This window comes from Ictalurus punctatus, chromosome 23 (assembly GCF_001660625.3).
Source record: "Ictalurus punctatus breed USDA103 chromosome 23, Coco_2.0, whole genome shotgun sequence".
Lineage (NCBI taxonomy): Eukaryota > Metazoa > Chordata > Actinopteri > Siluriformes > Ictaluridae > Ictalurus > Ictalurus punctatus.
Window position 1 is genome coordinate 12,390,311 of NC_030438.2, and position 27,345 is coordinate 12,417,655.

The 27,345-nt window shown below is 39.3% G+C and overlaps 1 protein-coding gene across 2 annotated transcripts in view; it reads right to left on the reverse strand.

Annotated features, from left to right (window-relative positions):
• Window positions 1-10,664: 10,664 nt before the first annotated feature.
• Window positions 10,665-27,345, reverse strand: part of pop1 (POP1 homolog, ribonuclease P/MRP subunit) — a 29,315-nt gene continuing 12,634 nt past the window's right edge. Inside the window, exons 8-16 of one of the 2 annotated variants that reach the window (XM_017453735.3) lie at window positions 26,583-26,857; window positions 26,414-26,507; window positions 26,091-26,199; window positions 25,728-25,847; window positions 22,013-22,134; window positions 20,372-20,560; window positions 16,036-16,190; window positions 15,553-15,756; window positions 10,665-11,828 (exon numbers count right to left, since the gene is read on the reverse strand). In XM_017453735.3, the coding sequence (XP_017309224.1) occupies window positions 11,024-11,828; window positions 15,553-15,756; window positions 16,036-16,190; window positions 20,372-20,560; window positions 22,013-22,134; window positions 25,728-25,847; window positions 26,091-26,199; window positions 26,414-26,507; window positions 26,583-26,857 (2,073 nt within the window). In that variant the 3' untranslated portion in view covers window positions 10,665-11,023. The remainder of the gene's footprint in view (window positions 11,829-15,552; window positions 15,757-16,035; window positions 16,191-20,371; window positions 20,561-22,012; window positions 22,135-25,727; window positions 25,848-26,090; window positions 26,200-26,413; window positions 26,508-26,582; window positions 26,858-27,345) is intronic. The other variant, XM_017453736.3, reaches the window with a different exon arrangement.

Consider the following 27,345-nt stretch of genomic DNA (forward strand, 5'->3'; position numbering starts at 1 on the left):
TATATATATATATATATATATATATATATATATATATATATATATATATATATATATATATATAAAAACATATATATATATATACATATATATATATATATACATATATATATATATATATATATATATATATATATATATATATACACGTGTATATATATATATATATATATATATATATATATATATATATATAATTTTGTTTTATTCTGTAATAAAGTATAGTAGTATAAAGAATGCTTGCCTGGTTATTGCTGAAATGTAACAAAGTTAGAATCACTTTCACTATCACTGTGAAAGATTGAACCACGGTCATCAAATAGGACTTCACTGTATAGACTAATCTTAAATGCACACACACAATTATTTTGTAAATGTTCCTTTGTATTAAAATGTTTATAAAATATCACTATGTGCAAAAAAATGCCCTTGGTAGCTGATAGTAATACATAAGCCAGGATTAACATTTCAAATATTTGCATTTTCTGAGATAATCAACAACATAATACTCATATTAATGTATTTTGATTTATCAAACAGCATGGTTATTGGTAGTACTCCAGTAGTGTTCCCCAGAAGGCAAAAAAAATGTGCAACACACGCCCGGGACATTACACCACCCTTCCCCAGAAAAACTCTTCTTCCACATTCATAACTTCCTGTTAAAGTGGTATTTGGAAGGTGGTGGAAAAGTGATTGGGGAAGAGGTTCAGTTTTAATCAGATCTCAGAACATATAGAATTTTTTTTTTTTTTTACAGAATTGTTACAAAATGAAAAATCTCATGTGAACATGCCAGCCCAGTGTCTGTGCCTCAGAAGAGTGTGTGAGGGGTACTGCTATAAATCAGTTGGGACATATCAGTTGGGATAACATGGAAGTCAAATTAAATGTTGCAATATAATTCATTTTGTGCAGTTTTTGCACATCTAGCACTGAATCTGTGTTTGTGAGATCACATTACATTATGTAATAGCTAAGCTAATCACCAAGCCAACAAGCTAGCTATATTTACATGTAAATTGATAAACAAAATTGAAGATGATGAGGACTTAATTAAAAGGTAAAATTATTGCATGCACTGTATGACATGTACTGTACAAGTTTGGGTTAGATGATATATACATGCATAGTTAACTTACGAGCAGTATTAAAATAAACTTGATTTGAAGCCATTTTGAGCGGTTATATTTCCGCCTCTCACTAGCTTTGTTTACATGCAACCTAATAATTCCACTGATCAATATGAATAAAAAACCTTCAGGTGTACACTTCAAATGAAGGCAATCCAAACTGAATTTCTATCTGATCTAACAAGGTGGGTAATCATTTTAATAATCTGAATGATAGCCATGTACATCTTTTGTGTCTGATTACTTTCGTATCGCAACATGTGTGTCTCTTCTTTATGTGCGCTTGAGTCACAATGTGCTTTTTGTACAATAAAATGGTCAGTTTTGGAGTTTGATATTTACTCACTTTAACCCCTTTGTTAAGTGTATATAAGTACATGGGTCACACTGTTTGAAAAGTCTTGTAGGCTACTAAATTTGTGTAAGTTCTGAGCATTTTTAATTATCTGTTTTATTGTGCACTTTTGCCTTTTTGCCTGTGTTTTGAATTATTCTTTGGATTACTGTTTTGGCCTTATTTTGGATGAAGATTTATTTTGACAGTTACCTGATTGCTTTGTGTTTTGATTTGTAATTGTTAATAAATCTCATTCACCTGGATCCTCAAGTCAAGTGAAGTGGGTTTTTATTGTCATTCCTCTATATAGCTTGTATACATTGGAACAAAATTACATTTCTTGATGACCATGGTGCAACACAGAACAGTACAAAAGACTACATAAAGTGCAATATGCAACAGTGTGACATGAGTACAAAACACTAAATACACAGGACAGTAAATACACAGGACAGTAATTACATATAACATGGACTGTAAACTGTAAACTATTGTGTAATGTAGCAGCACAAATATAGCAGCAATACTGGCAGCAAAAACAAGTTCCATAATATAAAGTGGCTGATGCAGCTATGTAAAGTGCAGTGTGCAGTGGTACTGAGTCTTACTGGGTTAGTGCATGTGCAGTGGTATGAGTCTTACTGGGTTGGTGTTTTGACCAGCCCAGGTGAGCGTTGGGAAGCAGCAAGGTGTTGAATAATCTGACTGCCTCAGGGAAGAAACTGTTGCGGAGTCTGCTGGTGGTGGCACGAATGCTCCTGTACCTTCTTCCAGATGGCAGGAGGGTGAATAGTCCATAAGAGGGGTGACGGGGTCATCCGCAATACTGGTGGCTTTGCGGATGCAGCGGCTGTTGAAGGAAGTGTCAATGATGGGTAGAGAGACCCCAATGATGTTTCAGCTGTTCTTACAATTCACTGTAGGGTCTTGCGGGCGGAGGCTGTGCAGTTCCCATACCGCATGGTGAGACAGTTGGTCAGGCCGCTCTCTATCGTCCCTCTGTGGAAAGAGGTGAGGACGGGAGGGGGAAGTTTGGCTCTCTTCAGCCCGCACAGGAAGTGGAGATACTGCTGGGCCTTCTTGACTAGGCAGGCAGTGTTCAGAGTCCAGGAGAGGTTCTCAATCATGTGCACACAAAGAAACTTGGAGCTTTTGACTCTCTCCAAAGTTGCTCCGTTGATGTGCAGTGGTTAGTGGTCCACTTGGGTTATTCTGAAGTCAACAATCATCTCTTTAGTCTTATCAACATTAAGAGATAGATTGTTGCCGTTACACCATTCTGCGAGCTGGTTCACCTCCTCCCTGTGTGCTGAGTTATCATTGTTTCTGATGAGGCCCATCAGCAAACTTGATATCATTAGAACTGAACTTTGCAGCACAGTCATGAGTCAGCAGGATAAACAGCAGTGGACTGAGCACACAGCCCTGGGGGCACCGGTGTTCAATGTGGTGGTGCTAGAGGTGGAGTTGTCAATCCTGATGGACTGGGTTCTCCCAGTCAGAAGGTCCAGGATCATGTTGCAGAGGGAAGTGTTTAAACCCAGCAGGCTCAGCTTTATTGTCAGTTGTTATGGGATGATTGTGTTGAATGCTGAACTGAAGTCTATGAACAGCATCCTTACGTAATTGTCCATTGGACAATTACGTGGGTCAGAGACAGATGGATGGTAGCAGATATGGTGTCTTCTTGAGTGGTTGGGATGGTATGCATACTAAAATGGGTCCAGTGTGGTGGGAAGACTGCTCTTTATGTGTTTCATGAGTAGCTGCTCAAAGCACTTCATGATGATATGTGTGAGTGCAACATGCCGGTAATCATTCAGGCAGGACACAGATGATTTCTTCGGCAAAGGGATGATGGTGGTCGTCTTGAAACACACGGGGACAACTGCTTGGGTCAGGGAAATGTTGAAGATGTCTGTGAGGACATCTGCAAGCTCATCTGCACATTCCCTGAGCACCTGACCAGGTATGTTGTCAGGATCTGCAGCTTTCCATGGGTTAACATTGGTCAGAGTTTTCCGAACATCTACCGCAGACAGACTAAGTAACTTGGTCAGTGGGAGTTGGGGTGGTCTTCCTTGCTGGCATGTTGTTCTGTACTTCAAACCGTGCATAGAAATTGATCAGTGCATCTGAGAGTGAGGCATCATCAACACAGACAGGTGGTGTAGCTTTGTGGTCTGTGATGGCCTGAATGGCCACATACGCTTTGTGTCCATGGTGTTTATGACGTGACTGGATTCTTTCTGTGTAGTTGTGCTTTGCCTCTCTGAAAGCCTGGGTGAAGTTTTGGTCCTTGCTGTGCAGTTTGCCGCCTTGTCATCCACGGTTTCTGGTTTGCACGTGTGGTGAAGGTCTTGATGGAAGTTACATCATCTATGCACTTGCTGATGTAGCCAGTCAGGGATGCAGTGTATTCTTCTGTTTGTGTTCTTGCGGTATGTAGCAGCCTCCCTGAACGTATTCCAGTCTGTGTGCCTGTCAAAACAGTCCTGAAGTGCTGATATGGCTCCCTCAGGCCAGGTTCTCACCTGTTTCAGAACTGGTTTGGCACATTTAAGAAGTGGTCTGTATACTGGAATTAGCATAACAGAGATGTGGTCTGAACCGCCGAGGTGGGGGCAGGGTGCAGTCTTGTAAGCACCGTGAATGTTGGTGTAAACAAGGTCTAAAGTATTTGTACCACAGGTTGCAAAATCAACATGCAGGTGGAATTTGGCAGCAGTGATTTCAGATTCACGTGGTTAAAATCTCCGTCAACAATGAAAAATCCATCGAGGTGCTCTGTCTGTAGTTTACTGATAGCCCTGTCAAATTCACTTAGTGCTTCCCTTGCATTAGTGCTGTATGGAATGTACACCAAAATAATGAGCATGGTGGTAAACTCTCTGGGCAAGTAATATGGTCAGCATATCACAGTCATGAACTCCACCAGCAACGAACAGTAGCTTGAAAGCACGACGGCAATCCTGCACCATTCATTGTTTATGTAAACACACAGACCACTGCCACGAGTCTTACCGGACAGTGCTGCTTTCCTGTCAGTGCATTGTGCAGTTAGCCTGGCTAGCTGAAAGGCTGTGTCTGGAATGCTGTCATTAAGCCATGTTTCCATAAAAATGAAAACACAGCAGTCCCTGATTTCATGCTGGGTAGTTAGCTGTAGACTGAATAAGTCCAGTTTATTGTCAAGAAAGAAACATTTGATAAGAGCCCAAAGTCATGTAGCTCATCTTTTAGTCCATTGTTTATTCCTCCTGAGCTTTGTGCTTCAATGTTCAGCAGAAATTGTCGATGATAGCACTGATGTCTTCCAAAGTACATCTGTTTAAAATGTCCCCCAATTGGTGTAAGCTACGCCTAACATGCACCATATTAGTGGACCCAAAGTGGCTGCTGTGTTCTACCGCACCGCCATCTTGGACCATGTATCCATCCTCAACACACACTCAAGTTCTGCCTATTACAAAATAACAATAATGGATAGGAGTCTATCACCAACCTGCAGGACAGGTTACTTGTAGTTCTGAATATTCTCACAAGCTGTGAATATTCTCACAAGATGTTTCCATATAGAGTCATGTGAAAAAATAAGCACACCCCATGGAAAGTGTTTTTTTGTTTGTTTGTTTTTACATATTTGCACAAGCAAACATTTGATCATCTTTCAAACAGTGCCTATTAATAAAGTTGATATGCTTGAATAAAACCACAAGTTAGCTTTTAATCACTTATTCAACAGAAATATCAATAGATGTGATATTCCTTTGTGGAAAAAGTAAGTACACCCTCAGAAGCTAGTATTGCCCCCTTTAGCAGAAATAACTTCTTGTACGCACTTTGTATAATCGTTCACCAGGCTTGGGGGAATTTTTGACCACCCTTCCATGCAATATTCTTTCAGTTGCAAGATATTTGAGGGATTTCTTAAATGTACTGCCCGTTTCAAATCCCGAACAACATTTCAATGGGATTCAAATCCAGGCTTTAACTAGACCATTCCATAACCCTCTATTTCTTCTTTTTGAGCCAATCCTTGGTGGATTTGCTACTGTGCTTAGGATCATTATCCTGTTGAAAGGTCCACTTTCATTTCATCTTCAACTTTCGGACAGATGGCCTCACATTATCTTCAAGCACTCTTTGATATAATGCCGAATTCATAGTTGAATCAATAAATGCAATTTGTCCAATTCCTGAGGCAGTGAAGCAACCTCAAACGATAATATTTCCACCAACGTGCTTCTCCTGAAAAGCTGTCTTTGGTCTGTGCCAAACATGCCCACTGTTACTGTGGCCAAACAACTCTTGGATTTGTCTCTCCAGAGCACATTATTCCAAAAGACCTGTTCTTTGCCTATATACTCATTGGCAATTGGCAAACTGTAGTCTTGCAAAGTCTTTTTCCTGGCATGCCTCCCATGCAGGTCAAATTTTTGCAATCTCTTTCTGATTGTAGAAGCATGCACTTTGACACCAACAATTGCAAGACTTACTAGCAGATCCTGTGATGAAATTCTTGGAGACTTCATTTGCATCAGACTTTCTGCTCTTGAGCTGAATTTGCTGGGACAGCCAGTCCTGTACAAGTTGGCAGTCATTTGGAATCTGCGCCATTTGTAGATTATTTTCCATACAGTGGAATGATGCATTTCAAATAATTTGGAGATCTTTTTAAACCCCTTGCCACACTCATAGACATCCACAACCTTTGTTTGAAGGCCTTATAGAACTCTTTAGCTCTTGTCATTATGACACCACACACCTCAGCAGCAAAGGGAACACCAGACACTAGATATGAGAGGGGCTTAAATAAGATAGGTTCCACCTGCACCCCCTAAGCAGGTTCTAATCACTGGCACCCAATCTTGAACACCTGATTCTAATTTTATGGATTTGAAGGTGTGATAAATGTAAGGGTGTACTTTTTCCATGTGACTGATCTGTTTTTTGTCCATTTAAAATGTGAAAATTACTAAAAAAAAATGTCAATTTTATGCGTCATTTGATAGTGTATCAACTTTATTAATAGCCAGTTTCAAAGAGGATCAAATGTTTTCTTGTCCAAATATGTCAAAAAAGCCAACAATTTCCATGGAGTGTATTTATTTTTTCATACACTGTAGTGTACTTGTGACAAGTGTACAAGGAGAGAAGAAGAAAGGGAAAAATATAGGCATAACAGATGTATTATTGTTAAATAGATAGTAGAGAACTCCAGTCCAGATTAATTTCATCTATCACATGTACTGTAGTAATTTGACTGGAGATGTGATACATTTAATTATTTATTTAGTAACCCACAGCAGCTAGTTTACACTTGGACCTGCTCTCATCCTCTGTTGGGTACCAGCAATGAGAGTCCACTGACTCCTGCAACCCTGCAGTGGCTGGGGTTGGTTTGCTGACTGGGAATTGAACCTGGGCTGCAACAGTGAGTGCACCACATGCTAGCCCCCGCTCCACCAGGGAACCTAACTAGGAACACTATTATCACAGAAAATTAAGAGCAACTGAGAGAAAGTGGACAAAATCACAACTTGATACTGATCTTCTCTCATATTGCGCTCCACTGTAAAAAGGTTCTCAGCGAATGTGACAGCTGCTAAGACATTTTTCTACAAGGAAAACCTGGAGGTGGGTTGGAAAATTTGCATACAATCCACACAAGCACCACACCAGTTTTTCCTCACTTCTCAACTCTCCATCTCCTCTTTTACCCTCCTACCTGAGTGCTGATGCCTTTGCCGTTCTTCTTTGATCATAGGTCATGTTAGGTCTTATCATCACATCAGTTTTCTTACCACTGTTATGGTGATGACCCTCAACTCATCCTCTCTTTTTTCCCTCTCAGACACTCATGTGGATCTCAGACTGCCAGGTAACTATTATGCAAGCAGCTCATCAGCTGAAACTAAATCCTAGAAAGACTGAGCTGCTTTCATCAGAGGCACCACTCGCTTCACTATGCATTGTTTTGATACACCCACCAGGTGGTGATGGCACTGTAGTGCTTGGGCCCTTCATCTCTGCTTGCAGCTATAATTTTTTTTTACTGTTATTATTTTTATTATTATTATTGGAGAAGCCACTCAAGCCCTCTAGCACCACCAATAGGGCAAAGTTGGATATACATTTACAACAGTAATTCTGCAATGGAATGTCAAAAATGTTTAACCACGACACCATGATGTTCTGCCTTATTGCATTTTCCACCATTTTGATATATATTCAAAAAGACCTCACCCTAAGGGTTTCAAGGAGGTTTGTCTAAATTAACTTTTACGTGGTGTTACAATTCCCAAATTTTTTAACTTGCTAGTAACTTCTGAACCACTCAACATTCTGTCAAGATTATTAGTCCTCTGAAGGTGCTGATGATGTGGATGTAACAAATTATTGATTTTTCAAACAAAAAGTCAGCCATTTTGAATTATATCAAAAAGTATCCCCCCCCCCAAAAAAAAACATGAAATCAAGATTCTTGTTTCTATTGATTCCCCTGAAGTATTGGTGATTGTTAGAATTTTAACCAAAAATACTTCATTTGTAATACCACAAATTTTGTTGAATAACCGTGAAATATGGAAGAGAGGATTGAGAGACCAACCCAAACAAAAGTTCTTTCTAACATTTTTTATATGATGGGACAGTTTGTCCATAAAGCTCAAATGAATTTGACGGTGAAGTCGCAAAACAGGATGTGAGGGTATATCTCAGCAAAGATGTGACTGATTTTGACCCACCTTTGTAGATAAGTAAATGATGAGTTAAATTCCCTCTGAAAGTATTGGAAAAGCAAAACCACTTGTTTAGTTTTTGATGCACACTGAAGACATTTGGGTTTGAGATCTTAAGATGAATATGAGACAATAGATCAGAATTTCAGTTTTCATTTCCTGGTTTTTACATATAGATGTGTTAAACAAATTAAAACATGGCATACATGTTTTAACCCACCCATTTTTTTTTTTAAGTGATCAACAATATTGGAACCTGTGAGAAGATGACCTTGGGAGCAGAAAGGTAGAGGCCACACCAGAAAGATTATTTAAATATATAACTTACGTCAAGTCTTCTGTCTGTACTTATACTTTTGCTCACCTCACAATTAGGTAGTCTGATACAAAATATTCTATGTTTTATGTTCTTTAACACATCTAGATGTGTTAAAAACCAGCAAATAAACACTGAAATCTTAAACTCTCGTCTCATATCAATCTTTTGATCTCAAACCCAAATGTCTTTGGTGCATAGCACAAACAAATGAATTGGCCTTGACATTCCGATATTTTTGGAGGGGACCGTATCTGAATTTATATTAACACTTTAATTAGTGATTACTATGAATTTAATTTTCAGTGTAAACTTTTTTTCTTTACCCAATTTAGTTTCACCTTTTCACTGCATAATCTGCATGAACTACTTTTAATCTTTAACCTGTTGTGCATTTTTAATCTTCAGTTTCACTCAACAATTGAAAAACTAATATTAGATTTCATAATCAATGCTATATTAAGTAATAAATCATTCATTCACCTGTCATGCCAGTGTAACTTTAATGTGTGCATAAGTCTCCCAGCAGTGTGCATTATAAAATTACATTCAAGTCAAACTTAAGGCCAACCGCATCAAGGGGAATGCCACCACCAATACTAGTTCATCTTGTTACTAATTTGTATGCCATAAAATAATAATAATTTAAAAAATACAATAGAATCAAACATTACACTATAGATGAACTATTTCAGACATTTGTCCTACCGGTGACCTTGACCCTATTTGGATCCATTTCAAAATGTCATCAGTTCATCTGCTGGATACAACCACAGTTCCATATAAATCTTAAACATTCAACCACTCATTCTTGAGGTATCACGCTAGTGCGAATCTTGCCTGGATGCATGGATGGATGTACAACCTAAAAACATCATTCTCAGTGGCAGAAGCATAACAAATGACTGTTTGAAATGTTTTATGAATAAGACCCCAAACCTTCCAAAAGTACAGAACTCTGCTCATAGCCTACAAAACTTTTAATGTGTAGTGTGTGAAGCCCAGTCTAGACTATAAACTTCAGCATCATAAAGTAAACTCTAAATCTAAATTAAAGCTGCAAGCAGTGATGAACGGTCCCTTGCACCCGGGTGCAGGTTGGGGCTGCTCTGCCAGGGGAACGCCATTCCATTTTTTAAATTTTTTTATTTATTTTTTTTTAGCACTTATATGTTGTTAGGCGTGTATCACGATGTAAATATATTAGCATGTATATGTCTTCAGGATAGGATTCATATAAAACATGTTAAGTTTGGTGCAGATTGGGCATTGTATGTATAACAATTTCCACACCCATGCTGTGTAGCAAAAACACAAAAGTTTAGCAATTTAGTATCGTCAAGACCTTTTGATGAGACTGAACGAATATGATATGATGTCAACCCAATTAAAGCTCTAGGAGGGGTTTGTTAAAGTACGATGCCAGGAGATGGCAAAATCTGAGCAAAAATTTAAGAGAAAAATCAAAATGGCTGACTTCCTGTTCACTTTAGGGCATCAGTTCAAGAAACTTTTTTTTGTAAGTATTGGCATGTAACACATGTACCGAATTTCGTGCATGTAGGTCAAACGTAGAGCAAGGCGCACGTCATTGAAATATTATAGGTGGCGCCATCGAGCCATTTTGCCACACTCAATTCTAAAACCTGCATCAGATGTAAATTTTCACCACTTTTGAGGCATGTGCAAAGTCTCATGAGTTTTCTAGCATGTTTAGGCCTCAAAAATGTGATTCGTTTCATATCGAATATTGTCAGGTCGTCACGAACACGCCCTTCAACTCAAAAGCTTTGCAATCCAATATCGCCAAGGTGTTTACATTAGACTGACCAAATATGATGTTGAAAGTATGAAATCTCTAGGATGAGTTCGTTATAGATAAATAGACCCTACTACAATTTATTTTTTATGGTTTTGGCAGAAATGTTATTGACATTACCAGTACTAAACTTTAACTCATGAACCAGAAACTAACAGCCTTTTTATGAAAACAATTTGAACAAATCAGCTGTTTCACTACATTGTTACTTAAGTCCTACTTTAATAAGTGTTTATAAAGAGGATCTCTCTCTCTCTGCTAAGAGCCCCCTCAACTGCAATGCTCCAGATTAGTGAAAATCTTCATTGAGAAAATCCACATCTCAATTGATACTTTATTTAGTATTGCATGATATAAGCTACAGCACGACTGATTATAGCATCGGGATTCGCCAACTACTGTGATAACTATTAAGTCAGACGATTTAATAGTCTGTGGGAACATGTGCTGTCTGGAGTTTTAAGATTGACAAAAATAATGTGTGCTGTATTACATAGTTTCTTTTCACCTATTTTTTCTACTTTATCCAAGCAGAATTTCCAACGGCTTTAATGCAGATCTGTATAAAACAGAAATATGATCTTAGATGTACAACTGTGTTGGAACAGTAAACTGAACTTCAGGTACTGATGCTGATCCATTTGTGCGGTAGTGGTGCAGTGATTACGCAGTGCTTCAGGCTTCTATATGGAGTCTTGCGAAGCGGTACTGGAGGGAGGTGGGATTGCGCAGAAGCACAATGCCTCGCTGATCGGGTGATTGCCCAAGAAGTGTTTGCAGGAGGCCCACCAAACTTACAAATCCTAAAGCCTCCCCCGTTCCTGTTGCCAGGGAGAAATCGCCCTGCACCACCCATCCTAGGGTCATACGGGAACAGTGAGATGACATATTGGGCAGTAGCTTAGTCCACAATCCTTGCACTAAAGTTGAATTACTGCAGCCAGTAAAGGAAAGAGATTCAACACAGGAGTGGCTAGGATCTGCAGTAACTGATGCACTGGGCTTGGGGAGAGGATCTCTGAGCACAACAGAAGGGTCAGAGTGTTGATTAATATGGAAAAGAACACGTTTTTTTTCCATCTTGGAAGCAGAACTAGCATCATCCGTTTCAGGAATGTTGCAGTCTTCCTCTTCCTTAAGAGCAGAACAGCATAGTGCCGCTTCGCCTCTCTTGCCCCTCCTCTTCAGCTGGTGCTTTAGGTGGTCTGTGTGTTGCGGTTCATTGGGGCCACACCACTGGGGGTCTTCACGCAAGCGTAGCAGGTCTTCAGTGGTGGGCACACAAAGCATGGCATGAAGTGCAGGCTGCCCCTTACCCAGAGCACTCAAACGTACCCACAACACACAGCGCTTCCACTCTGCCTGCAGAGATATGATAACGTCAGGGCATAACGGCAGCGCACAGGAACCACCCAGTGCTTTCCGAGTGTATGAAGATGGCCGACACCAGACTGACAGTTGCCTCAGCACCTTTCGGCTCCTACACAGAAAATCCATAACTTCATTGAGAAAATCCACATCTTAATTGATACTTTATTTAGTATTGCATGATATGAGCTACAGCATGACTGATAGTATTGGGATTCGCCAACTACTGTGATGACTAATTCAGACGATTTAAATGTCTGTGGGAAAATGTGCAGTCTGCAGTTTTAAGCTCAACAAAAATAACCAGTGTTGTATTTCATAATATGTTTACTTTTCATCTATTCCTTAGTGCTATATGAACCTATATACACCAATAAGCTATGACATTAAAATCACTGACAGGTGAAGTGATTCCTTGGACCAATTTTGGAAGGTACTAGGGATGCACCGATACCACTTTTTTTCAGACCAAGTACAAGTACTTACATTTGGGTACTTGCCGATACCAAGTGCCGATATGAGTACTTCACACTTTTCGGAATGCCCCATATCTGAAGCATGTCATCAAATGCACCTGCTATGGCTTGGCCAGTGTGCGAACCCGTAAACTGCGTTGCTTGTAAAACGACTCTCTGGGGAGTAAAATCCTCATTAATCCACAGTGCTGTTAAACTTAAGAGACATTGGGCTGACTCTGCTAGTCCAAATATCAGTGGTGAAGCTGAAGGCCGAAATGTCCTACAACACATTCCTGATGTGCTTTTTCACCAAGTCATGCAGCTTTGGTAATGCGGTATCTGTAATGTGGTGACGGCTAGGAATCTCATACTTTGGCTCATGTACACAAAGAAGACGACGAAATCCTGTATTATCTACAACCGACAACGGTTGGTCATCAAGAGCAATGAACTGGGTAAGAGCTTCTGTTAGTTTTACTGCCCGTGGGTTGTCTCTGGACATTTTCTCTCGCTAAGTTGAGAAGCAACCAACTCTCCAAGTTGGTTGCTGCCAAGTTGGTTGTTGCTGTTTCCCACTGCTAGTGTGAGATTTATTGCTCTGTTTTATATTTTGTATAAGAGTTTTAAATGCTTTATTTTATTTTCAATGTTTATGTGCGATTAGGCAAATTTATATTATGAGTCATTTATATTTCAGTATAACTGTGTTGAGTATGAGAAGTAGTGCTGTTGCGCTTGTGCGAGTGACATACTGAGTTCATGTTGGGGTAGGGGGACATGCGCAAGGGGAGAGCGTGAAAAAGTCAGTGATCCATGAGGAAATGTGGCTCTGACAAAGTTAGTAAAAGCTTTATTTGTACGTGTGTATGCCTGCATTATTCGAACCTGGTTAGAGATTGGACTGTCACGAGTTCTCCTTAACCCCTCTTACACTAGCATTAGCAAACTCTTGGCACTCGGTGTTATGTTTGTTCTTTAGATGTCTAATCAAATTGCTTGTGTTAAATTAGCTATTTTTTTTACCCCTACTCTTAACAGTTTAGCAGAGCATAGTTTGCAGTCTGCTCTACTTTTACCATCATCACTTATCTTAAAATATCTCCAAATTGCTGACATTGCTCCTCTTCCGATTACCTGCTCAACTGACGAGAGGTTAGGATATGTCATGTTGTCAAAGTGGTATCGGTGCGGTTGTATCGGGGTAGTTTTACAAGTACGAGTACAGGAGCACAGTATTGGGATCGGTATATCCCTAGTAGGTACTAACCACTACAAGACCAGCTGTTTTGGAGATAATTTGACAGTTTTCCAGCTATCACAACGTGTCCCTTGTCAATCACTCGGATCCTTACGCTTGCCCATCTTTCTGACTTCCAACACATCAACTTCAAGAACTGACTGTTCCCATGACAGGTGCCATTGTAATAAGAAATTTTTTATAATTTTTTTTTATTATTATTTTTAAATGTTATTCACTTCACCAGCCAGTGGTTTTTAAGTTATGGCTGTATATACAAGCATGAATGCATACAGAGTCCTGTGAAAAAAATAAGTACACCCCAAGGAAATTGTTGGCCTTTTTTATTTATTTTTTTTACACCACATATTTGGACAAGCAAACATTTGATCATCTTTGAAACAGTACCTATTAATGAAATTGATATACAGGAACAAGAACACAAGGAAAATTAGCTTTTTAAATTATTTACTCAAGGAAAGTGATATTCTTCTGTAGGAAAAAGTAAGTACACCCTTGGCTTCAGAAGCTATTATTGCCCCCTTTAGCAGAAATAACTCCTTGTAAGCATTTTGCATAATTGTCCACCAGTCTCTGACATCAACTTTCTGGATTTTTTGACCACTTTTACATGCAATATTCTTTCAGTTGCAAGATGTTTGAGGGTTTTCTTGCATGTACTACCTGTTTCAAAACCCACCACAAAATTTGAATGCGATTCAAAGCCGGGCTTTGACTAGCATATTCCATAACCCTCCATTTCTTCTTTTTCTCAGTTGAATCAGTGAATGCAAGCTATCCATTCCCAGAGGCACCGAAATAACACCAAACCATAACACTTCAACCATCATGCTTCACAGTTGGTATGAGGTGCTTCTCCTGAAAAGCAAGCTGTCTTTGGTCAGGCCAAACAACTCTATCTTTGATTAATCTGTACAGAGCAAATTATTCCAAAAGGCCTGGTCTTTGCCTATGTGCTCACTGGCAAACTGTAATCTTGCTTTAATATTCTATTTTGAACGAAGCCTTTTTCCTGGCACGCCACCCATGCAGGTCAAATTTGCGCAATCTCTGATTGGAGATGCACACACTTTGACACCAACAGACTTACTAGCAGATCCTGTGATGAAATTTTGGGATTCTTTGCGACTTCATTTTGCATCAGAGTGTCTGCTCTTGGGCTGAATTTGCTAGAATGGCCAGTCCTGGACAAATTGGCAGTCATTTGAAATCTGTGCCACTTGTAGATTATTTTCCTTACAGTGGAATGATGCATTTCAAATAATTTAGAGATCATTTTAAATCCCTTGCCAGACTCAGAGGCATCCACAACCCTTTTTTCTGAAGGCCTTACAGAAGTCTTTAGATCTTAGCATGAGGACACCATACTCCTAAATAGCAAAGCGAACACCAGACACTAGATGCGAGAGTTTTAAATAACACCTACAGTCCCTAAGCAGTTCTAATCACTGGCACCTAGTCTTGAACACACAATTCTAACTTTATGGATTTGAAGGTGTGATAAACATAGGGTGCACTTACTTTTTCCATGCAACTGATCTGGTTTTTGTTAACTTCAAAATTGTATGTATTATTTGATAGAGTGTATAACCATTATTAATATGCACTGTTTAAAAGAGGATCAAATGTTTGCTTGTCCCAATATGTCTGGATTGGACTGGGAAATTGGTCAGATTTGGGGGCAAGGTGGATAGAGCCAAATACAGGGCTATCCTAGAAGAAAACGAAAACTTCTACAAGAGGCTTGAAACTAAGCATACTGCCAAAGCTACACTGCAGGGGTTCAAAAACAAAACTGTGAATGTGTTACAATGGCCCAATCAAAGCCCAGACCTCAGTCCAATTGAGAATCTGTGGCAAGATTTAAATTGTTTTTCACCAGCTCCAATCTCCATCCAATTCAACAGACCAAATTTACCAACAATAATAGGCATAAATAAAAAAAATTAAATAAATAAAAAAGGACCCAGATGTGCAAAGTCGTTAGAAACAAATTCCAGAATGTATGTTAATTAGTTGACTAGTTGATTTCTCTCCACCTTATTTATTAACACTTATTACATTTTTTAACAAGATTTAAGACCTGAAAGAATTACTATGAAATGTGACAACTACTGTACCTTAGAACAATAAAGGCAGATGCTGGGTTCGGGCCAGCTCCAGAGAGTGATGTCATGTCTTTTATTTTAATTGTCTTGGTGTCTTGGTTGTCTTCATGCTGTTTCACTCCCTTCTCCCATTCCTCTACCAGTTGTTGCCAGGGGCACCGGAAAGGAGTCGCGCAGCCATATTTGATGTAGTTTGTGCGTTTGGAAGGTGGGCGTCTGCGGGTAATCACAAGGTAATGCTAAATGTATCAATCATCACAGGCTAAATTGAACTATTATATCAAGAAAAACATTGACAAGCCAAAATTCTAGTTTTCTGCTAAAACCTGTCAAGCCAAGAATCCCAAAAAGTATTATGTCCTCCTCTTTAGGAAGCTACAAGAAAAGGAATCCTAAGACTTGAGACTCCAGAAGAGATGCACTACACAAGGTTATAACAACAATTCAACAGTAGACAGTGTCGGAAATGACATACTTTAATAAAAGTTTTTGCACCTCTTAAACTTTTCCAGCAGTTCAATCTCCTGCTGCTCCTGGAAGCGGACACCTGCAGGGCAGTCTGGGTAATCATGAGGAAAATGGGGCATCCTTTTATACTGGGAGTGTTTTAAACTCATCTGGAGACCCCCAACACGTACACCACAGTACACCTGACACACAGGGTTACATAAGTCAAGGGCATGACAGTACATACACTATATGGATACCTGAAAGATCCCATTTAATGGCATTTTCCTTATTACCAGAGTTGGGTATAACACATTACAAAGTAACGCATTACTGTATTCTAATTACTTTTTCTGACAGCACAGTAATGTAATGCATTACATTTTAAATTTATGAAATTTGATTACATTTTACTGAGGTCAATAAAATTACTTTACTTGCATTACAAATTTTTGTTTTCTTAACAATAAATAAGTAAAATTATTTTTTTATAATGAATCATGTTTTGCACAGCTGCCAGGGGCGTAACCTGGCTTGGGCATGCTGGGCTGTAGCCCTGAAGATATTTTCTTTAGCCCCGAATAATTTTCCACTTAGGAATGGTTTGTCACTATGTAATAGAATGTGAGTAAAAGAAGACGGTAGTGTTGTAATTTTATATCTTCAGTGAACAGAGGCGAGACCACTCAGACAGGGTTTACAGGAAAATACGTGGAAACACTCGTCTTATTGGGCGACAGCTCTCAATTCTTCCAAACGCTAACTCACACTGTCAGTGTGAGGAAAAATGTATATATATGCAAAATTTTTATTTTACCAGTAAAGGGGTTGAAACTGAGACAGTAACTAGGGCTGTGACTGTTACCATGACCTCGCCACCGCGGTGATGGAGTGCCACCTGTGGTGGTGTCAAATCACACACCACATTAATGTTTCTGCTTGAGTGAGCACTATAACAAGTACAAAGTACAATGTTTTGTATACAATAATAAAACAACAGTTGCTATATTAATTTGTATTGACAGCCTACCATATGGGGGGAGATTTTATATTAATACACAAATTATGTAATCATAACCAAACCTTATATGGTGTCTGTTAGTTTGGAGAGTGTTCGTTTGAGCTCGGCAAAACCCAGTCAGGAGGTTTCTGCAATTTTACTTTGGGTTCTGCCGCCACGATGGATCTTGTTGGGAAACCAAATGTTACATTGGCGATCTGAGAACATTTTGGATACGTGCCTAACAAACAAACTGAACCAATCAATTTGGACGAAGTCATATGTTGGTTAAACGGGCAAACACAGCCTACAAATCTCAGGATCCATCTCCAGGCATGACACTCGGCCGCGTTTTTTTATTTTATTTAATATTTAGCTTTTTAAACATATTTAGGTTACCGTCTTACTGGTATTTCTTTCAAAGTTTCATAGGCTTATGGTATACTACACTTGTAAAAGAAATAAAGTATTTGTCAGTGAAATGTGCATGTTTCACTTCTCTCCTCTGCACCTCAACCACAATAATGTATCCCACAGGCTGTTTCTCAAAGCCTCATTTGATTTTTATATTATATTATTTTATATTATATTATATTATATTATATTATATTATATATATATAAAAAAACATTACACACACATACATATACATACACACACACACACACACACAATCTCACAAAAGTGAGTACACCCCTCACATTTTTGTAAATATTTGATTCTATCTTTTCATATGACAACACTGAAGAAATTACACTTTGCTACAAATGTAGTGAGTGTACAGCTTGTGTAACAGTGTAAATTTGCTGTTCCCTCAAAATAACTCAACACACAGCCATTAACGTCTAAACCACTGGCAACAAAAGTGAGTACACCCCTAAGTGAAAATGTCCAAATTGGGCCCAATTAGCCATTTTCCCTCCCTGGTGTCATGTGACTTGTTAGTGTTACAAGGTCTCAGGTGTGAATGGGGAGCAGGTGTTTTAAATTTGGTGTCATTGCTCACACACTCCCTCATACTGGTCACTGGAAGTTCAACATGGCACCTCATGGCAAAGAACTCTCTGAGGATCTGAAAAAATTATTGTTGCTCTATATAAAGATGGCCTAGGCTATAAGAAGATTGCCAAGACCCTGACACTAAGCTGCAGCACGGTACCAAGACCATACAGCGGTTTAATAGGACAGGTTCCACTCAGAACAGGCCTCGCCATGGTTGACCAAAGAAGTTGAGTGCACTTGCTCAGCATCATATCCAGAGGTTGTGTTTGGGAAATAGACGTATGAGTGCTGCCAGCATTGCTGCAGAGGTTGAAGGGGTGGGGGGTCAGTCTGTCAGTGCTCAGACCATACGCCGCACACTGCATCAAACTGGTCTGCATGGCTGTCATCCCAGAAGGAAGCTTCTTCTAAAGATGATGCACAGGAAAGCCCGCACACAGTTTGCTGAAGACAAGGAGATTAAGGACATGGATTACTGGAACCATGTCCTGTAGTCTGATGAGAACAAGATAAACTTATTTGGTTCAGATGGTGTCAAGCGCGTGTGATGGCAACCAGGTGAGGAGTACAAAGACAAGTGTGTCTTGCCTACAGTCAAGCATGGTGGTGGGAGTGTCATTGTCTGGGGCTGCATGAGTGCTGCCGGCACTGGGGAGCTACAGTTTATTGAGGGAACCATAAATGCCAACATGTACTGTGACATACTGAAGCAGAGCATGATCCCAGCATGTATTCCAGCATGATAACGACCCCAAAACACACCTCCAAGACGACCACTGCCTTGTTAAAAAAGCTGAGGGTGTAGGTGATGGACTGGCCAAGCATGTTTCTAGACCTAAACTCTATTGAGCATCTGTGGGGCATTCTCAAACGGAAGGTGGCAACCTGCAAAGCTCTGGTGAACTCCATGCCCAAGAGGATTAAGGCAGTGTGGGAAAATAATGGTGGCCACACAAAATATTTACACTTTGGGCCCAATTTGGACATTTTCACTTAGGGGTGTACTCACTTTTGTTGCCACAGGTTTAGACATTAATGGCTGTGTGTTGAGTTATTTTGAGGGGACAGCAAATTCACACTGTTACACAAGCTGTACACTCACTACTTTACATTGTAGCAAAGTGTCATTTCTTCAGTGTTGTCACATGAAAAGATATAATCAAATATTTACAAAAATGTGAGGGGTGTATATCACTATATATAATATAATAATAATTTAAAAAAAATATATTTTATATATATATATATATATATATATATATATATATATATATATATATATATATATATATTTTACACACACATTTTTTTAAAATTATTATTATTATATTATATTATATATAGTGATATCAATTTCACACCCAATCTCTAACCCCTGCTCCTCCCCACCACCACTCTCCACAGGGATTAGGTCATTAACCTGGCGGTGGTTAAAAAAAAAATTAATAAAATATAAAAACTGCCACAGCCCTAACAGTAACATCCTCTCATGCTGAGCAGGAAAACAAGGTGTGTAAATGAGTTCCAGTTTACATGAACATCATATGAGCAGAGCATAAAGAAAGATAATGTACTTTGCATGGCAAAGCAGCTAAACCCATAGCTTAGTTGTGCCTCCCCTTGGCTAGTGACACCAAACAAAAAGAGTTTAATATTTTAATCGGTCTGGTAGTCCTACAAACAGTGACAACACCCGAGGCAAGTTTTAGGACAAATCCAACTTTTTCTGATCGTGTCATACATTGACAACCAAGTTACCTGAGTGTACATAAAATAAAACTTTGGCTACTAGCTGAGCTGGGAAAAAAATGCATGGAGAAGAATCTGGGCCCAGCCCTGATGATTACAGTCCAACTAACGCCCCTGGCGGCTGCTTCAGTTAATAAGCAATGAGAATACGCTTTAATGAGTCACCTGAGCATGTGCGCTAAAATTACTGAAAGAACTATTCACTTTGTAGTGTATTTTTGTAGTTTGGTAGGTTTTGAAAGTAACTTGAAAGTAATTAGTAATCTGATTAATGATTACTGCATAAAAAAAGTAATGTAATCAAATTGCAATTTTAAAGTTATCTGTAATGGATTACCTTTTTTGAGTAACTCACCCAACATTGCCTATTACTGAAAAGATTCATCAAAGCTCAAACCACATAACTTCATACCCAGACCTCCTAACAAGTCTGGTACCTGAATGGTTGACATACTGGCATTTAAAAACAATTAGGGGCTGGTAATTAGCAGTCGAGTAGATTAACTGTGTGGGATAATATCAGCTAACCTGCAGTTTATTAAAATTTTTACAGGTCTTTGATCACAAAGTAAACGTTTCCAGGTTGCCAGGTACTTCTAAAGCTTTGTAGGATAAAAAGAAGCTTGTCTTTACCAAAGGTACCCAAAATGCCATGCCCCAACCCTTGGGCAGGAGCAAGTCCCAACCGGATCCCCATCCAAGCCGCTCCTCTCCCAGCTGTTTCCCTGCCTGGTTAACCAGCAGTATTGGCACTCGGCTCTGTGCAGGGGTCAGCAACCTGGACCCTGGAACTAACAACTCCCTCTTCATCCTGTTCAGATCCTGACGCATGCACACACTTTTAGTTCACTCTGAGCACGAGGTTAACAAAGGTAAGCCCTAGTAAACTACAGGCACAACAGAACACCATTTGATATCCAGACACAGAATACATGCATTCAATTTTGTTTTTACTGTGATTAATGTACTGGTGCCATTACAGGCCAACTAATTCACTGATCCACACTCAGTAGCTAATCTTTCGTGTAATCAATCTATAGTACCGTAATTTTCGGACTATTGAGCGCACCTGAATATAAGCCGCACCCACTAACTTTAAAAAGAAAAAAAATTTTGTACATATATAGGCCGCACTAGTCTATAAGCCGCAGGTGTCCACATTGTAACATGAGATATTTACACAGAAAGATGTTACACACAGATTTTTTTTAAACTTTTAATTAAATACGTACCGTAAATGCTTTTTTCCGAACAGTGCCTGTAACACGGCTGGTTAAAAAATTAAAAAATACAGTTGCCTACCAGGAAAAGTCATTGATCGCTATCTTCATCTTCCTCCTGCGCACTAAAACCACTAAAGTCGCCTTCTTCAGTGTCGGAATTGAACAGCCTCAGAATTACCGGTACTTTGTCACACACTTCCTCAGTCTCTCTTTCGTTGTCGCTCTCAATGTCACTTACGTCTCGAGGCAAATTCGCCCTTGAGCTTGTGCTGTCCTCTTCATCACGCAGCAGTCCAGCCTTTCGAAACCCGCTGGTGATGGTAGATTTTATGACACTGCTCGACGCTGTTAGGATCCACCGGCAGACTGGAGCAAAAGTTGCTCTTCGCATGCTATTTCCTTCTTCGACAGCCAGATCGATCGCCTTTAACTTGAAAGCTGCATCATATGCATTTCTTCGTGTGTTTTCCGTGATGAGGGGGTGTGCATGAAGCGCAAAATGACTGATCTGAAGAATTTAGTGTGAGTGCGTTTGATTTAATTTGAACCACTGAATCCACCGTGACCTGTTCAGTAATTTCATTGGTCCGATGTGACGAGGCTAAATGTTTTGGCGGCATGAAGCGCGTTAGCTCGTAAAAATCCATAAATTAGCCGCGTCATTGTTTAAGCCGCAGTGTTCAAAGCGTGTGAAAAGTAGCGGCTTATAGTCCGGAAATTACGGTACACACACTAACATAAAATAAGCCATATGTCAGAGTTGTTTTTTTTACGTTATGTGTAATAGGAAACTTACTGGGACTGTCAAACATTTTGTTAATAGCAACCTCTACAGAACTGAGACTATGTACAATAGGACACAGGTATTCAGCCAAGTTGAACTGAATTGGATATGAAATAGTAACCGTAACGTGGCAATGCACACTGTGTGAAGTAAGCATTTTTTTTTAAGAAACCATGCAGTGCCTTTGTGTGTATACGTGCGTGTGTGTTTGGTTGGTTTTAAGAGGGGGATTAAGAGAGTGGAATTGTGCATCTGTGTGTGGGGTACCTGTTCTGAAATCTTGTTGTTTGTAACATTCTCTCGGACAGATTTCTCCCATAGGGCACTTTGAGCACAGACAGAAGAGACTCCTCTCAGTGCCAAATTTCTTCTTTGTTCCTCAACACCACCTACCACACAAAACCACATCCACACACACAAAAACCAGCCAGCATTGATAAGAAATCTCCATCATGTTTCACATTTCAAAACAAAAACAGGGTTGTGGCAATGACCAGGAATGGCTGATATTTTGGATTGGTGTGCACTGCTCATTAACGAGTATCTGTATTTGTATCTGTACAGGGCTGTGAAAAACTATTTGCTCCACCCTGATTTCTCCTATTTTTGTGCATCTCTCATATTAAATTGTTTCAGAAACTAAAACAAAATCTAAGATAAAACAAAGGCAACCTGAGTAAACAAAATAAAAATTTTAAATGATAATGTTAATTATTGAAGCAAAAAAAGTTATTCAATACCAGCTGGGCCTGTGTGAAAATCTATTTGCCCCCATAGTTACTAATTCCCCAAAAACATCAGTATGGGAAGTGTTACAAAGCTATTTCAAAGGCTCTGGGACTCCAAAGGACCACAGTGAGAGCCTTTATCTCCAAATGGAGAAACTCGGCACAGTAGTGAACCTTCCCAGAAGTAGCCAACCTTCCAAAAGTCCTCCAAGAACACAGCAATTACTCATCCAGCAAGTCAGAAAGTGCCAAGGACAACATCAAAGGAACTACAGGCCTCTCTTGCATTAATAAAGGTCACTGTTCATGACTTCACTATCAGAAAGACACTGGGCAAAAATTGCATCCATGGAAGTGTGGCGACGCAAAAACCACTGCTAACCCAGATGAACATTATTATATATGCAGTGTTATTACATAATTATCCTCTGCTTATCCATCTACCCATCCATCTATCTGTCTAATGTATCTATCTATCCATCACAAGCATTTATAATCAAATGATTATTTGATTAAAACAAATTAACCAAGGCATAATAACAGTCCAAATGAATGCATACTGTAACTGATTAAAACTTACAGATCATTTAATGTGAACAACCTTGTTGTTGATAATGGGAACTATTAAAATAAAATGTAACTAACATAAAACAAGGCTGTTTTTCGCCAACTTGTATTTTGATAGTTATGACTAAATTGCAGTGCATTAGCTAGCTAACTACAATATTTGTGGAGTGTTGTTAGCTAGATTACATCATATTATCCTACTGCAGGTTAAAATTGCATTTCCTTCCGGAGGTAGAGGACGAACTGATATCACCGCCTGGGGCTTCAGTTAACATTACTTTGTCAACAGTCAACTGTTTCAGTCGAAACTTCTGTTTCTGTCACACAGTCTTTTGAAATAATTAATAGGCTTCATACTTTCCGTATGTTATTAGCCAACTTTAGCCATCTATCTAGCTCACTGTGCATTTACGCTAGAGCACCCTGAGAGTGGATCACCGATCACGTGATCTATTTATTTTTCCCAACAGACAGCATTGGTTCAGTGCAGTGACCACATCGTTGTTATATCAACTTGTTGGAAGAAAAATAAATAAATAAATTTGAGGCGGCTTGGGCTGAATTTTCTAATACTTAATCTTATTCACACATATGCTCTTAAATACATTTTACAGTTCGCACAGATCTATTTTTAGTCACAAATGCAAGTGAAATGCTCGCATTGTCGGGCCCTGCCAGGTATGCACTGTTAGATTGATTTGTTTAAACAATAGCTCCGAATGTCTATTCTTGGTTTGAGCCCTGGATTTCTCCTGTGAAGACTGCATAAACCAACATGAAAACCAGAGAGTTGTCTATAGAAGAAAAGCAAACCATTTAACAAGTTAAGAAAAGAGGGAAACTTGATCAGAACCATTGCCTAGTATTGGGCTTAGCCAGTACAACAATTTGGAGGAAAAACAGCCACAGCCAAGGAAAAACAGCAGTTGATGACAGAAAAATTGTGAGTTTTTTTTTTTTTTTTGGGGGGGGGGGGGGGGGGGGTAAAAGTAGGTAGATAGATGGATGGATAAATAAAAGTCAGTGACCTCAACAACCTCCACAGGGCAGGGGTGAAGGTACCATAATCCACCGTTTTAAGAAGAGCAGAAATATAGAGCCTATACCACTAGATGCAAACCACTCAGCAGTAAGAATCGGAAGTTCGCAAAGAAATAGTGAGAAGTTCTGAAACCGGGTACACGGTTTCTTAGTGGTTAGCAGCTCCAGGGTCCAGAGTTTGAGTCCCGCCAGGGCCATGTGTGTGCTGAGTTTTCAAGTTCTCCCCCTGCTGCGGGGGTTTCCTCCGGGTACTCCGGTTTCCTCCCCCAGTCCAAAGACATGCATGGTAGGCTGATTGGCGTGTCTAAAGTGTCCATAGTGTATGAATGGGTGTGTGAGTGTGTATGTGGTTGTGCCAAGATTAACCTCTACCAAAGTGATGGAAAGGTAAAAGTGTAAAGAAAGAACAAAACATACAAGCTAATCAGTCAAGTACGGTGGAGGTAGTGTTATGGCTTGGGGTTGCATACCTTTCTCTGGAACAGGCTCACTATTCTTTACTGATGATGTAACTCATGGAGGTAGCAGCAGAATGAATTCAAAAGTCTACAGAAACATTCTGTCTGCCAATTTACATCCAATCTATTTAGGACAAACTTCCAGCAATAATCCAGCAAGACAATGACCCAAAACACACTGCCAACACAACAGGACTTCATCAGGAGAAAACAGTGGAAGGTTTTAGACTGGCCAAGCCAATCACCAGACCTTAATCCAAATATGCATGCGTCTTATCTCCTGAGAAACCCCCCAAAACAAACAACTGAAAGAAACTGTGGTACAAGACAGGAATAGAACAATGCAATAGTTGATCAGAGGGTCGCTGACTTGATGCAGTTATGGTAAGAAAGGAATATGTACCCAAATATTAAGTGTTACTTTAAGACAATCTGTTCCAATACTTTTGCTCACCTACTACCTGTGTGGTCTGCCACCAAAGATGCCATGTTCCAAGTTGTTTAACACATCTAGATGTAAATATCAGGAAATGAAAGATGAAATTCTGATCTATCATGTCATCTTTCGATCTCAAACCCAAATATCTTCAGCGTATAGCAAATACAAAAAGAACTGACTTTGCCATTCCAATCCTTTTGAAGGGAGCTGCATTTCTGCTGGGCTCTCCACAAAAATAATTTTTAATTAACTACAAATATTGTAAAAGTGGTACATATAATGCATGTTTTCTGTCATTTTTACATGATTGCTCTCGATCGTTATTCATATGGTCATTATAATGAAATGGCACTTCTAGGACTCCATTTTGACTTGCAGAAGCACTGGGAGGGTATCCCAGCTTTATAGTAGTGTCAGATAATGTGACCAGCAAACTTCTCTCATTTGTATGAATGTAACAAACCTAAAAACCATAAATCGGTTAAAATAACACATTCCTGGTTTGAGAAATACATCACTGCTTTGAAAGTGTTAGCCTGCTTACTAAGTCACATTATATAGGAGACAGAAAGCTTGCCAGAAATATCCACATGGCATCCAGTTGACAAGCCGAATAAAGTAACGTTCTGCAAATTGCTTTTTGCCGTAATAGTTTTTTTCAGTGTTTTCCACTGTTTCCAGAACATAATGGTAGGGTTAACGTGACAAATATATACACTGTGTAAACCCGTTTTCATGAGTGTGTTCACCTTGTGTCCGGTGAAGGTCAGGCGTAACTTTTCCCCGTTTCGCAGACAAAGACAGTCTTGGGTCGTCTACAGTCAGCCCCAGAACACACCCTGGTGGGAGCTCAGCCATAGAGTATACACCTTATTTGTAAATAATTTTTAATTATTTATTACACTTTTTATATTCTGCTAAAGGAATCACAACAGTTATATATTTATTTATTGATGAGCTAGATTTGCTGCACCAAGGGAGAGGAGTTTCTGTAATGCTCTTCTTTTATATTAAACTTGTTTGAACAAAAACTGCCACAATAAAGCTAATTATGGCATGTTAGTGATTGGTTCCTGGAAAATAAGAGTGAGATGGCAATAAAAACAGTATACCTCTCAGCAGCTGAAAAACATCTGTTTGTTGGCGATGTAGGGACATGCTCTCCTCTTTCTTACACTCCTCTGGCCACCAGAAAGGGGAAGATGTCATTTTGGTATTACTCTTTAAAAAAAATTTAAAAAAAAAAAAATAAATAAATAAATAAATAAATAAATTAATTAATTAAAATAGTGATTTTTGCAATATGGTAAGACCAGCTTAGACATGAATGCTAACAGCACTAGCATCTGTACTGAGGCATCACAAGGACACCAGCACCTCTGTATTAACAGGACCCAAGTTAGCTGTTTACCGCACAAGCTGGAACTCATCTCACCTCACAGTCAGTTGCTGGTACAAGTATCTCAGTCAGAACCGAGTGGGAGAGCGGACCAATCAGACGATACCGTACGATTTCCATGGTGAGATCACTGTAAGGAAAACCAACATGTAGAACTCACATTTGATTTTTCTTAATATACATGTGATGCCACTAAATTGCTCACCTGATCACAATCTCAGTATTGCAGGAACTCCAACTAACAGGAGTCGTAAGTGATCGCGTGCCATTACCCACAATTTTTCGGACAGGGCAGTCATTCTCATTGTCAGCTTCCAATTTTCTCTTTCTCCTGGTACACTGTGGCTCAGGGCTGAACTCAGAAAGAACAGGTGAAATAAGACTTGCTTCTACCAGGTTCTCTGATGGGACCACTTCTACACCAGCTGGACCCACTGCCTCAAAGCACTGGCACACTGCCTGCAACTCTGGTAGAAGATCCTGAGATACAAATGTACACCAAAACATGCAGTTGCTTTGCCACTTTATTTGATGCACCTACCATATGGCTAAAGTATTTGGACACCTAACAATCATACCCATTTGTGCTTGCTGAATATCCTATACAAGATAAAATAGTGTGTATGAATTTTGGAAAGAAGTTAAGGTTATTAATAATTGTAAAGTACCACTGCCAACTACCATTGATGGGGTTGTTGGGGCAATATTACCTTGTGGAGAAAATATTATGGGGAAATTTTTTATTGTGTTCAGAGTCAAAGTTGGTCATGTTACGAATGATGGTGGTGTGATTATTAGACCTGTTGAGGTCAGTTACGCAATTGAGAAACTGGCAGTGAATAAACCACGTGGTACATATCAAATAACAGCAGAACATTTGAAGCATGCTAGTACAAAGATTTTAGTGTTACTTGCTTTGTGTTTCACAGGATTCTTAATTCATGCTGTGCTACCTGATTCTATGCCAG